General features: G+C 36.9%; 1 protein-coding gene across 28 annotated transcripts in view; it reads right to left on the minus strand.

Annotated features, from left to right (window-relative positions):
* The window catches only part of LOC119698358 (ABI family member 3 binding protein), a 136,719-nt gene that overhangs the window by 55,499 nt on the left and 68,767 nt on the right, over window positions 1–12,453 (minus strand). For 18 of the 28 annotated variants that reach the window (XM_038132366.1, XM_038132042.1, XM_038131342.1 and 15 more), the window contains 10 exons: window positions 8,700–8,765; window positions 7,121–7,180; window positions 6,684–6,749; window positions 5,655–5,729; window positions 4,498–4,578; window positions 3,489–3,563; window positions 2,573–2,650; window positions 1,960–2,034; window positions 1,717–1,782; window positions 402–482 (listed from right to left, as the gene is read on the minus strand). The exons of 1 other annotated variant lie outside the window; for it this stretch is intronic. In XM_038132366.1, coding sequence (XP_037988294.1) covers window positions 402–482; window positions 1,717–1,782; window positions 1,960–2,034; window positions 2,573–2,650; window positions 3,489–3,563; window positions 4,498–4,578; window positions 5,655–5,729; window positions 6,684–6,749; window positions 7,121–7,180; window positions 8,700–8,765 — 723 coding nt within the window. The remainder of the gene's footprint in view (window positions 1–401; window positions 483–1,716; window positions 1,783–1,959; window positions 2,035–2,572; window positions 2,651–3,488; window positions 3,564–4,497; window positions 4,579–5,654; window positions 5,730–6,683; window positions 6,750–7,120; window positions 7,181–8,699; window positions 8,766–12,453) is intronic. 9 more of the 28 variants (XM_038132542.1, XM_038131066.1, XM_038130262.1 and 6 more) reach the window with 6 other exon arrangements.

The following is a 12,453-nucleotide window of genomic DNA, read 5'->3' on the forward strand; positions in this document are numbered from 1 at the left end:
ACTTTCACAGTTTCAGGTAAGTCTACATATGCTCTAATGATCACTGAATCAATAAAATCCTATGTTTCTATGTAAGATGCTATAGCCATCAGCAAAACAGTAGAATTTCTGTTTTCTGGACCCTATGCTGCAGTAAGTTGGAAAATTTGTTATTCCAAAATGAAAATCAGGAAAACAATTTGCTTTGATGTCGGGATGCGCGAGTTGGTGACTTGGGATATAACTTGCTTTGCTTCTATTTTTTTGGGAATCCAATACAAAAATATTTTTCCTCAAAGAGGAATTCCTCACCTTTCTGATGATTAAGTGCTGAAACTCACATTCGCACAGAAGAAATTCAAGCTAAAATGTACGACTTAAGTGATACACTATAAGAAATGTTTGCTGTGGAAATTAGTTACCAGGTTTAGTTCGTGGCTTTTGGGGTCTGGCAGATGGTCTAGGTTTAGATGCAGAAGTAGTGAGTTTTGCTTCCTTAGGAGCTGAAAGAAATATACTGGATTATAAATTTATGCTTTCCACTGTATCACAAAAAAAATCAAATGAGGCAATGAATGGCTACTGGGAACAAAAGCAAGTGGTAGATTCAGATATGCCAAGATGGTTTCTCAAAAATCTTCCTGAGAATTCACTAGTCAATCAAAATCCCTGTTCATCCTTCATTGTAAAAGTGAGTAATTGCATTTAAATATGCAGTTGAAGCTTGCAATCACATCCAAATGTTCCTCTAATTAAGTTAGCAAATTCATTTTCGCAAGATACCTAAGAGATAAAACAATGATGCTTTTTATAATTTTGAATTCCAGGTCACTTTTAAGCTGTAAGAAGACATATATAGACAAAATATACAGAAATGTCATCATTTTTTGGCTCAGTAAAGAAATTACTGGCAAACAGCTGAAAGAACATGGAATCAATTAAAAAAAATTGAACTGCTTCATAGCTGCAGTCATTGAATTCTGCTAATGGAATAGAAGCAGCGAATATAAGTTGAAGAATAGCAGTATCATGTAAATGGTAAAAATTAAGAACAGTGAGTCCTAGAAACCCTTTTCCCACCAAAAATGCATGGGTTGAAATTGTAATTAGTTAATCTGCCTGTTAGTTTGACTTCAGATAAAGTGTAAACTCAGTTTCAGGCAGATGTAAGCAACTTTGTACATTTTTAAAAAGCAGCACTATGAGACTGCTTTCCAATAAAATGTTTCATAGCAACTGACACAGTGAAAAAATGTTTGATGTCTACAAAAAGAGCAGAGTGGAGTGAGCCATGAAGTGACTGAGAGGTGTTTTTCAAGCCAAAATGACATTCAGAAGGATTCATAAAGCAGTGGAATTAACATCTTAACCTGGTACCACAGGAATCCTTCACTGAGAGTTCTGGGATTAATATCCACAATACTATCTTTACACGTGGCAGTTCAATTGTATTTCCAAAGAGTTTTCTGAATAAAGAGTGCTGGCGTAGAAAAGCTCTCAGCAAAATGGAAGACAGAAATTTTTACTGTACCATGGAACTAGCAAAACTGCATAAAAAAATGATTCCTTTTTCTCCTAAGTATAGAAAAACATTTCTGAATACTTATCTCCCATCCTCCTTCTTCTTTCAGAGAAATAGATTAAATACAGCAAAAGCTATGGGATAAAGTAACAGAGTACAAACTGCGGCTTGGACTGCAAAGAAGAGTGACTAACAGCTCCAGAAACATGTATTACCTAGGGTTGCTTTTGGTTGTTCAACAGTCTCAGAAGTTTTAGGCTTCAAAAGTGGTGGTTTAGGGGCTAGAAGAGAAAAATTCAAGTATAATCAAACCAATCATGACCAATTTGAGAATGATGAGTTAGTCAGGATGCTCATGTATTACATAGCTCCTGTCCTTTTTAGGAAGTTTTCCTTAGATATTTTTAGAGAACATATCTCTCTGCATACCAGCTTATGAAAACGATGTACACAATTACCAGGTTTCACATGTTGTACTTCTGGGGTAGCAGATGGTTTCGGTTTAGAAGGAATAAGTGGTATTTCTTTTGGAGCTGAAAGAAAGAGCTCAGTTTGTAATGAAAAATTGTTTAACAAGCACTTCCCACAACAAACATGTCACATGTTGATATTGAAGACAACTTAGTATAGAATGTCAAAGCCAGCTGATGAAATCAATTTTGAAGTGTGGAATGGAGATGATACTGAAATGCTGTATGTTGATCAGAAATAAGATTCTGTGAGTCCAAAACAATTAAAATTTCCATTTTGAAAGCTTTACATATCAGAGATAATCAGCACATGCGTGTGCATTGGCAGTAAAAGAGACAGAACACTGATAAAAGGATGATGGTGTTTCATCATGCAAGAGACAAGTTTTATTTCTCTGAGATGGTAAATCCACCCAGAAGCTTGTTCTCATATACAGGTACGTCAAGAGCAATCAATATAACAATGACGGAAGAACAAGACTCTCTAACCAGGAAGAAGAATGATTATGCATGTGAAATGATATGTGGAAGGAATGCATTCATATGGGATGGAGTGCTCAAAACAAACACAGAATTTTTCACTGAGTGAAAACAACATTACCTAATGTTACCCTTGGCCATTGAAAAGGACGGGAAGTTTTAGGTGTGAAAGATTCCAGAATGGATTCACTTGTTGCTGCTGGAAGAAATGATGACAGTCATAAGAGAGCAAAGAGCTAATGGAAGAAACTCTTCCTTCATGAGCAAAAATATTTTTTTTTAACAGGAACAACAAATATTTCACTAATGTTTGGACATTTATCAGTTTAGTATGCATTAGGGAGAAATTCAGAACTGCACAGAGCTTCAGTGACTACAAATCAGCACATCTGTGATGCACAAATATTCTGGATATTTATTTCCTCCTGCCTTCACTGCAACTGCTCTGGATCTCAACCACTGCCAAGTACGATTTTAAGTAGAGCTTTTGAACATTTTGAGTTTTGGTCCAATACTTAAGGGAGGTGGTACCGTGTTCAATGTAGATATTTAATGAAGAGGACATGTTGAACAATCAATTAGTGACACATTAAAACATATAAAATTTGGACTAGAAACTTGACAAAAGATCCAGCTGTGGTTTCAGTCCAAAACCACTGAATGTCTGTAACTGTTAACCAATTTCATCCTGTTATGGACGCACTAATGTTAACATTTTTAGTAATGCTACAACAATAAAATGCAATCTACAGTTCACATCACAGGGTTTTGATCAGAACTACTCTACAAATACTGTTTTCTCAATTTTCTATGTGGCACATTTTTTAACATAATGAATCATGTGACTGTGAGTTGCCATATGCATTATTACTGTGAGAAAATACCAAGTTCAACCATTAGCAGCAACATAAATTTGAAATCAGCTATTAGGGGCTAATCCAAATGTCCACTGAAAATAACAGCAGTGTATTAATTTACTTGAGTTTTAGAGCATGGTTTGAGCTGCTGAATTAAGAACTAGGTGGAGATTATTGTACCTGGTCCAGCTTCTGCTATTTCAGGCTTACTAGGTGCCACAGGACTTGAAAGAACAGGCTGAATACCACTGAAAACTATAAAAAAACCACGTCATGTTAGCTGTGATTATTAATTCTACACACTGCTTTTTTGATCATAGAAAAACAACCGAAAAATGTGATATGTTATGGCACACCTAATTTGCACTTCACCATAAGCACATCTTACCTCAGGAATGGAGCAGTATTGGATTAGAGTGTGAGCTGAAGGTAGTGCTTAAAGTGAGAACTAAAACTAAATTGTCAGCCAACCAAAGCTAACATTGCTTTGCATCACATGGTCCACACAGCTTAAAGCGACCCAGAAAATACAAAGATAAAAACTTCTAATACCACAATTATAAAGTACTAAATCCTCCCCCACCTCAAAAACTATAAAAACTAAAAATCACTGCAAGTTTATTTCCGTGAAGAAAAGCACCTGCCTTAGTTCTCTTCAGCACTTTGTTTTGTGTCAATATTTTTAGTGAATTTTAATGTCATATAATCTGTCATACACACATGAAAAACAAGGATAAAGTTTAAAAAATTCCTAAATAGCAAAAAAATAGTAAGAAAGGAGCTTCCTATGCTGGCAAGACAACATTTGGTATAAAAAACATGTGTTCTAACTGAGCATATAACAATTAGGCTTGTAAGAAAGAAACAAATAATTTAAGAATTCTTATTAAGACTTAGTCAGTAGTAGTGTTAAACCTAGTTTAGTAGTATTAAACCAGGTTTACTTCATGTAAGTATATCTCAAAATAGCCCTAGAAGCTTTTTGAGACATGAATGTGAGATCAGAAACACTACCAGGTGAGTTTCTCAGCAGAAAGTGCAAATTGTCATGTAAAGAAGGATGCTTTCAATGATCATGACTCTCACAGAAGACAGCATGGAAGATGATGAAAATAGCTAGGATTAATAACATTTCAGAAATGGCTGTCCAAACACCAAAAGGGGTTTAACTGAAAAGCTAATGCATTACTATTACCCGCAGTTGTTGTTAGCACATGAGGTGCTCTGGAAAGTGGAGGCATAGGCTTTTCCAGGTCAGCTGAACTTGTAACTGTGGAAAAATGTAAATACCCCTGAGACAGATGCATATTGATGCAGACATAGCAAGGGGGGCAAAAATCAGAAAAAGAAAGATTGCTTTATGTTGCTTTGCAAGATGCCAACACCTCTGCAACAGAGTTTCATAAATTTCCAATAAAAACGAAGTAACAAAACTTCAAAGTTTTGAAGATGTCAGATGCACGTGAATAGACACACCCTGACATGATCTGCAGTGCCCCTAAAAGCAGATTTATCAACAGGAGTCAATTGATCTGTACCCATGTAACATGAAAAAAACATGTGCTTTTGACTTCACCTGCACCCATAGAAAGAGACCTATGTACTTTAAATGCATGCAAACATGAATTTGTACAAACAGGTATTTCTATTGTGAAAGCTTTACATGTTTCAATATAACAAAAGCCAGTATTTTGATGAATGGGTTTTAATGTACTACACATCATGTAATTTGCCATTTTTGGAATTTTACCTAATTGACATAATGCAAATTAACAAAACTTCTGTGATAGATAGAAGAGACAGACTGAGACAGAAAATCTGACACAAAACTGTTGAAATACTGACTGCCAGGTTTAGGGTATTTTTCCTTCTTATCTCTTGCACATTCCTACCTTTGTAATGAATACAAATATATTCTTGAATACCTATGCCCCCAGCAATAAAAGTTTCAAGGTGCAATACAAACATAACCTGAAAAAAGTCTTATGACTAGAGAAAACTGCAAAATATTGTATACAAAATGGCTAACAGAAAATCCCCCATGGTGAAATGCCCCAGTCAAGAACATATCTTTTTAACTGATAATGAACTCATCTAGCTATTGGTCCTATTGGTCCTAATCTATTCAACAGCTTAAAGCCATACCAAAAAATATTAATTCCTGTGATTTCATTTTTATCTGATCCTATACCACAAAATATCGCTATGTAATTATAGAGTCTATCAGACACTACAACCAAAATTCTGCTTTAGACACCAAGCAAGCAGAGCAAACAGCTGGTAACTGTAACATCCTTGATGCAAAAGCAAACACTATGCAATGGAAGCACCATTAATACAATTTACCAGTCTCTGTTTTTGATATTTCTGCAGATGCAGAAGTTTGGGACAGGAAACTGATATGATTAGAGTCCAGTGAAGCTGGAAAAAGAAAACAAAAACAAAATATTTTTTGGCATCATCTGAACATATAGACTGAACAGGTTTCAAGACATGACTAAGAAACTAGGGATTCAGGAAAGGAAAACATTTCAAATGAACATGCCATGGATTTTATCTAGTAAATGTGTGAAAATGCACTGATGATAAAAATGATGAAGAAGCTGCTAGAAGACATATGAAGAAGAGATCACATTACAAGAGAAGTGGAATTGCCATAGCCAAAGCCAGAATAAAATGTGGTTTTGCACGTATGGCCCCTTTTATCTCTACGCTTAAGCTTTACTGAAATCTAGGCCCAAGAGAAGGACCAGGTTGGCTAAAAGCACAACAATATCTCTTGGGACCATTCCCATCCCGCATCGCTACCAGAGCTGCAGGAAATATTACTACCACAGAGACCTGGTGTCTCTAACGGAGAAACATCCTGTGATTCACCAAATGCTCAAAGGAGGTTTTGATCTTAAAACCCCAACATGGCCTCAAAATCAGCAGCAGAGCAGAGCATTCCCAACTCCAGGTGATGGCAATGGAAAGGCGTGTCCTCTTGTGCCAGCCCAGTTGGGTTTGCCTCTTAGGAACGCTGTCGTGTTTGAATGCATCAGAGAAAGCAAGACCCATCACCTGAACAAAAAGAAGCAGGGGGATGGAGCTGATGGCCAGGTGCAGCAATGTGGTCTCTCTGCAGAATGTCACATGCTTCCTGCAGAAAATGCTCATGGGCCATGGAAAAAGCGTAGGATCAAACAAGAGAATTGCAGAACCCGTGTGGCGAGTGCTTTGGCAAGCCAAGCTGCACCAACAAGTCTTCATCCTCTCCATGGAAGATGACCAAGGATGCCGGGTGGTTTGGGGTGGAGGTGTGATGGGAAGTGAAAGAGATGGCATGAAGGAACCCGTGCAGACAATGGGAAAAGAAGGGCTGTTGCTAGTTACCCATCATAGTTTGTTGAGTTGCCAGGGAGGAAGGAGTGGTGGGCTTCGGCCTCGGTCTTCGAGCAGCTAAGATCAAACACAGAAACTGCCTTCAGGTCCTCACACAGGCTGCTGTCACACAGGTCACATCAAGACCGAGCTATAAAGATGGGGATGTGGCCCTGCTTGGGCCAGGCGACCATGTCACAGCTTCACTGCCCACGGCGGTGGCACGAAGCTGCCTTTCAACTGGCGTTGGCAGCCAAGGCATGAGAGCAAACCTAGAAATGGCTCCCCCGAACATTTACAGGTAGAATGATTTTTAGTAAGGAGCCATAAGGCTCCAGCCACATCACTGACCCACTCTTTGGGACACCAGCACATCTGAACAGGCTCATCACTGCAGAGAAGAGCATGGCCAAAGTAAGCAGTGAAGGAGGCAACTGCTGGCTATTTACCCATCCTTGTGGTTTCCCGTGAAGCAGAGGAGGTCCATTCCAGGTCTGGTCTCTCGGTCGCTATGGTCAGACACAGAAATGATCTTGAGATATGCACTCAGCCTTGCCACAGCAGTACAAGCAGCACCAGCAGTACAACACCCTAGATGTCTGTATTTAGGGCCACACGTGCCCTTTCCTGGCAGCACTCTGTGACTCAAACCCGCAATCAAGTGTCTTGCCGTGGTTGCAGCTAACACAACACTCCCTGAGCCTCAGTTGCTAAATGGCTCTACATCAGCAGAAAAATGCCAAAATATCCAATTCACCAAACCTCTCCTTACACATCCTTGGAAGATGCAAAACCAGCAGAAAAATGCAGACACAGCCTGAGCCAAGACACATCTAAGAATTCAAAATTCAGGATGACATGTGCTGGGTATGTCTGCAATGCAAGCAGCTGCAAATGCTAATTAATAATTTTTCTAGCATGAAGAAATAAACTGCACATTGTGCTATCAATATTCAGTCATAACTCCAACCTTTCTTGAAATGTCAATAATTTATGCAAGTAAGTATTTTCTTACTGTTTTCACTATTATTGTTCTTACATATAACACAATATATAAGCTCTCATCATTCACATGAAAGGCATTGCAATTCCCTGTGAAATATAATTCCCCTTCTTTCTTACAGATAGTCTGTAAGCCATTGATTAACACGCCTATTCATCAAGCTTGAACTACAGTCCTCATTCAAAAAGATAAAAAAAAAGTTCTGTATGCTAACACCTCCACATTCTGTATGCTAACATCATCTAAAATTATGTTTCTGCCATATTGGAATATTTCATTCTAGAAAGAATTTTCAAAATAACAACTGCATATAGAGTCACACAAATTCTGTGACAAATTCAATTATTTTTGTCACTGGTCCCTTCAAAACTGACTTTTCAAGTGATGGAAAAAAACATGTTCAAACATCATTACCATGTAATTAGTATGGCAAGTGTTTTAAAGTGGAGTAACAAACCACAGATACTGCTCAAAGCAAGTGAAGATTATGTCAAACGATGTCCAGAAAAAGGAAAAAAATTAAAATATCTTTTTACCCCCCCCCCCCCATTCCTTGGCTTGCAAGGTAAGGAGAAGAAGATTTCAGCTTTGGTCTCTGAGTAACTAAGATTAAACCAGAAAACTTCCTTCAGAAATAACGACGAACTTCTTTCTTTAAAGATGTGTTAGTACAGAACTGTGTGCTATTAGTCCATATTACACTCAGCTCTTTTACAGAACTATTTGCATTCATTACAAGATTTTTCCACTTCAAAATCAGGAGGGCTTAGTTGAGTTAGTGTAGTGTACAGACAGTTAACCTTTTAGTGAATTATGCCTATAGAGCAGAAAATTAGGAAGAGTAATAGAGAAGCCTAATAATTAAGTATCTCATCATTTACCTAAATGACTGACGATCTTGCTAAAATGTTTGGCATTGCCACTATCAGTAAAAGAACTGAAATGTTTGGACTAAATTTTAAAATACAGCTTTTCTTATTTAAGTATTGTGAAATCATAGAAATTAGGATGGAATCACTATTTACCCATCACTGTCCTTGTGGTTTTCAGGAAAGGAAAAGATGTAGGCTCCAGAACTGGTCTCGGGAGAACTAAGATTAGAGATGGAAACTATCTTGAGATGTCATGGCAGTCTCATGATGCATATGAAAGCATTACTTCAATCACACCCAAATAAGTCAATATTTAAATTGTGGTTTCTCACGTATGCTCTTTCTACCAAATAAATCCTATATCAGTTTATAGTCACTTGATATTACCACAAACCCCCAGCCACTAGCTAAACACTGCTTCTATTGCACAATAGTGGCAGTCATGATGCTCCAGAGCTGCCCTTTAACTGCAGTAAATGACACAATCTAAAATCCTTTTTCAGGCATCAAATATTTTCCAACTATAAACTGCTGACTAGTCAATGAATATATAGCCAGAACTTTTGTTTGCATCAAAGATACTGCCCATCTTATATTTAATCTGAAAAACTACTAACTAGCTCATTATTATATACTTCACCACACTTAAAAATGAACTTTGGTCTAAACTAATACATGCCTGGAACAAGAAAAAAGAGAAACAATAGGTTCTCCACTGAAAAAAGCATAAAGGTGACTTAATAAGGGTTTCCATCAAGAGTTGGGCACTCTGGTAGAAGAAAACCAACTTTTGCCTTCTTAACCAAAATTCCCAAGAATCTCTAATAGAATAGCTTGATTAATTTACAAGTTTTCATTCTGAAAAGGTATAAAGTACTATGAAATACTTTGAACAGACAGAATTTCATATAGACACTGGAATACAAGGATAAGTTACAAGAAGAGTCACATTTGCTACACAGTAATTAGTGAACAGATATGGAAATGACAACAGTGAATGCAAAGATCACAATAAAAATCCCTTCTCTTGTATAAGCATGTATTATTGAAAAGGAAAAAATTTCTCACAAAAGCATAGAACAAATTCCTAACACAAACAGATGATAGTCAAACAGTTTATCTCAGAAAATGGAATCAAAGTTTGGACACTGTCACCACACTTCCAAGAACACAGTACAGAAAAAGTAGAAGAGCACAAATCTGATGGACCAACAAAGAGAACATTTCAAACAAGGAGTTCTTGTTCTGAAAATTCTGATGGACTCTTTCAGTCTTAGCAAATAAAATCTCTCAAAAATGCATCAAAAATTTGTAGGGTAAATTGACAGGGGAGTGGATTGAAAGAGTTTCAGAAATTTATCTCTTTTTATCTGACTACACACTTCTCTGTGGCACAGGGCTGCTTACTGTCCTCTCCATCTTAATTTTATTGCTGAAAAATGGAAATAGTAAGAGTTTCACAAGTGCATTTTCTGAATATCTCCTCCTTGCCTACCACTGGTTTAAAGAAGTGTTCAACAAAACTGTTAAAATGGCAAATATAAAAGGAAGGGGGATACTATAGAACATTTACAAATATCTATAGAGATCTGCAGTAGAAGACAAGGTTCAGATTATACCAAGAGAAAAAAGGAGAGTTCCTGTGTTCAACATTAAATCTGTCCTGTAGAGGAAGAAAATATGAAAGAAATTGACTGGATCATTTAGGACACATGCAGAAAGCTGAAAAACCTTTATCTCCCCAAATAAAGAAATAAAGTTGTTTTTTTTTTTCTTCCCTAGATGTAGCAAGACCATCAAGTCTTAAGCTGTTTAAAAAAGTCCCTCACCCTAAACTTGGGTTTTCAATGCTCACTGTGCTACCTTTAATCTCCCTAAAAGGATTTTTGTCATAGCTGGAAAGTCCTCCTTAATGAGAAATATGCTTGAATATTCAATGCACCTTCAGGATTTACAACTTGAACAACCATTAAGCTGCTTTAAAACCACAATGAACATGAACAATACTTATAGAAGATAAATCCATGAAGAGAATTTCCTGCACATGTCACTCTCTGTCCCCAACATTGTAACTGACCAGGACAATGTCTTAAATACCAATAACCATGGAAATACACTTTGGTAATGACAGAATAATTAGAAAATAAAAAAGAGTATGACTTGAAGCAATACCACCGCTATCTGTATCATGATACACTACATATAGTAGAGAAATTAAAGATTGGTTACAAGCCCCACAGTATCACATGGTAAAGTTCTATGACATTAAAGAATACATAACTGGTCAGTGGCAATCATGGCTAATACTACCAATTAGTACTGTAAAAGTGAAGTCAGAATTTGGAAAGAAGATCATAATCCAGTATTTTAAACATCATAGATATTGCCTTAAACAAAAATAATACCGATGCAGAATTTTTATCTTGCAGTTCTTATCCTCGAAGTAAAGGAAATCAACATTTCACCAAAAGCACCCTGGGAACCCTTCTGATAATTCAAGAAAATTCAGTTTGCAAGAAATGTCAATACCAGACTGAGCTGATGGTATTTCTGTGACTCCAGATGCTTTAGATGGGAATTGGGAAACTGTCTGTGTTTCATTAAGAGCTGCACAGAAAATCTGGATTTAAAGTGCTGAGGAATCTGACTGTTGCTGGGATAGCAAACACACAAGCTGTGTTGTTCAAGATGATGTCACTGCAAACACAAGCAAGACACTGGACACTTCAAAGTCCTTTCTGTATTATGTGAATAAGGAGAAAGACATGCGTCCCAATATGGTGATAAGAAGATCCAGTATCTGACGCTAGACAGAACTCCTAAGAATCTTCTTCTACACTTTCTGGAGTTTAAATTACACCAACACAAGGAAGAAATTCATACAAGTTGGTGAAAAAAGATCAGTCTTTTTGCACCTTGTACAAAAAATGCTTTCTAGCTGCTGATCACCAAGTGACAGATACAAAACTGTCCTTTAACAGGCTGGACATTTGGACTTAGAAGAAAATGTGTTCACAGCAGAAAAAAGGCAGCAAGTGGCTATGCCATGAAAATTAAACCTAACTACTTTTTGCTGCAAGGGAGTTTTGGTAACAACTTGAAATGGACTTTGGAGGAAATTGTCATTATTGAATGGAAATTACATATGTCTTCTTGCAGGGACACTAAACGAAACAGAACCTTGAGCAGTGATAAAACTGCATTTGTTCAGTGTCCCATTCTGTAAGGTATTGGTAAATTAGCTTATTTTATGAATGGAGGAAGTAGAAGAAGCCTAAAGGATAAATGCTGATAAGAAAGAACAGGAAAACCAAACAGATTATTACATACTATTAGGTGTAATTAATTTAAATGTCAATAAAATACTATTAATCCACCAGTTCAATTTCACTGGGATCTGGTATAACAGGTTTCAAGGGTGTTTGGAAGCATCAGATCTACCATGGAAGTGTCTGGTCAAGAGCAATTTGTTGCAAATGTTTTCTTTAATTACAGGGTTGTGCCTTTTATTTGTAAAATTGTACTCAAGCAATATAGCAATACACTTGACATTGCACATTTTTGTTTCTATTAGTCTCATGCCTATGCAGTCTCCCTTTCTTGCAGCCAAATATTTAACTTAGTCACTGCTCTAAATATATTCAAATTAAAGTATTTTAGAGTCTATTCTCCACAATTTTGAACTCTCTATGTTCATTGCTATTGTTCCTACTATTTCTATGGGACCTACTCAACAGTTCCAACTTAGAATGGTTTCATTCAGGGATTTATACAAAACTTATATTAACTTTCACTCTACCCCTCGGCAGTATTGCAACTTAGAAAGAGAACTCTATTGTAATAAGACATGCCTATTAACACCAAACACAGCAATACAGACTTGTAAATATACCAGGATTATAGGCCA

Source organism: Motacilla alba, chromosome 1 (assembly GCF_015832195.1).
Source record: "Motacilla alba alba isolate MOTALB_02 chromosome 1, Motacilla_alba_V1.0_pri, whole genome shotgun sequence".
Classification (NCBI taxonomy): Eukaryota; Metazoa; Chordata; class Aves; order Passeriformes; family Motacillidae; genus Motacilla; species Motacilla alba.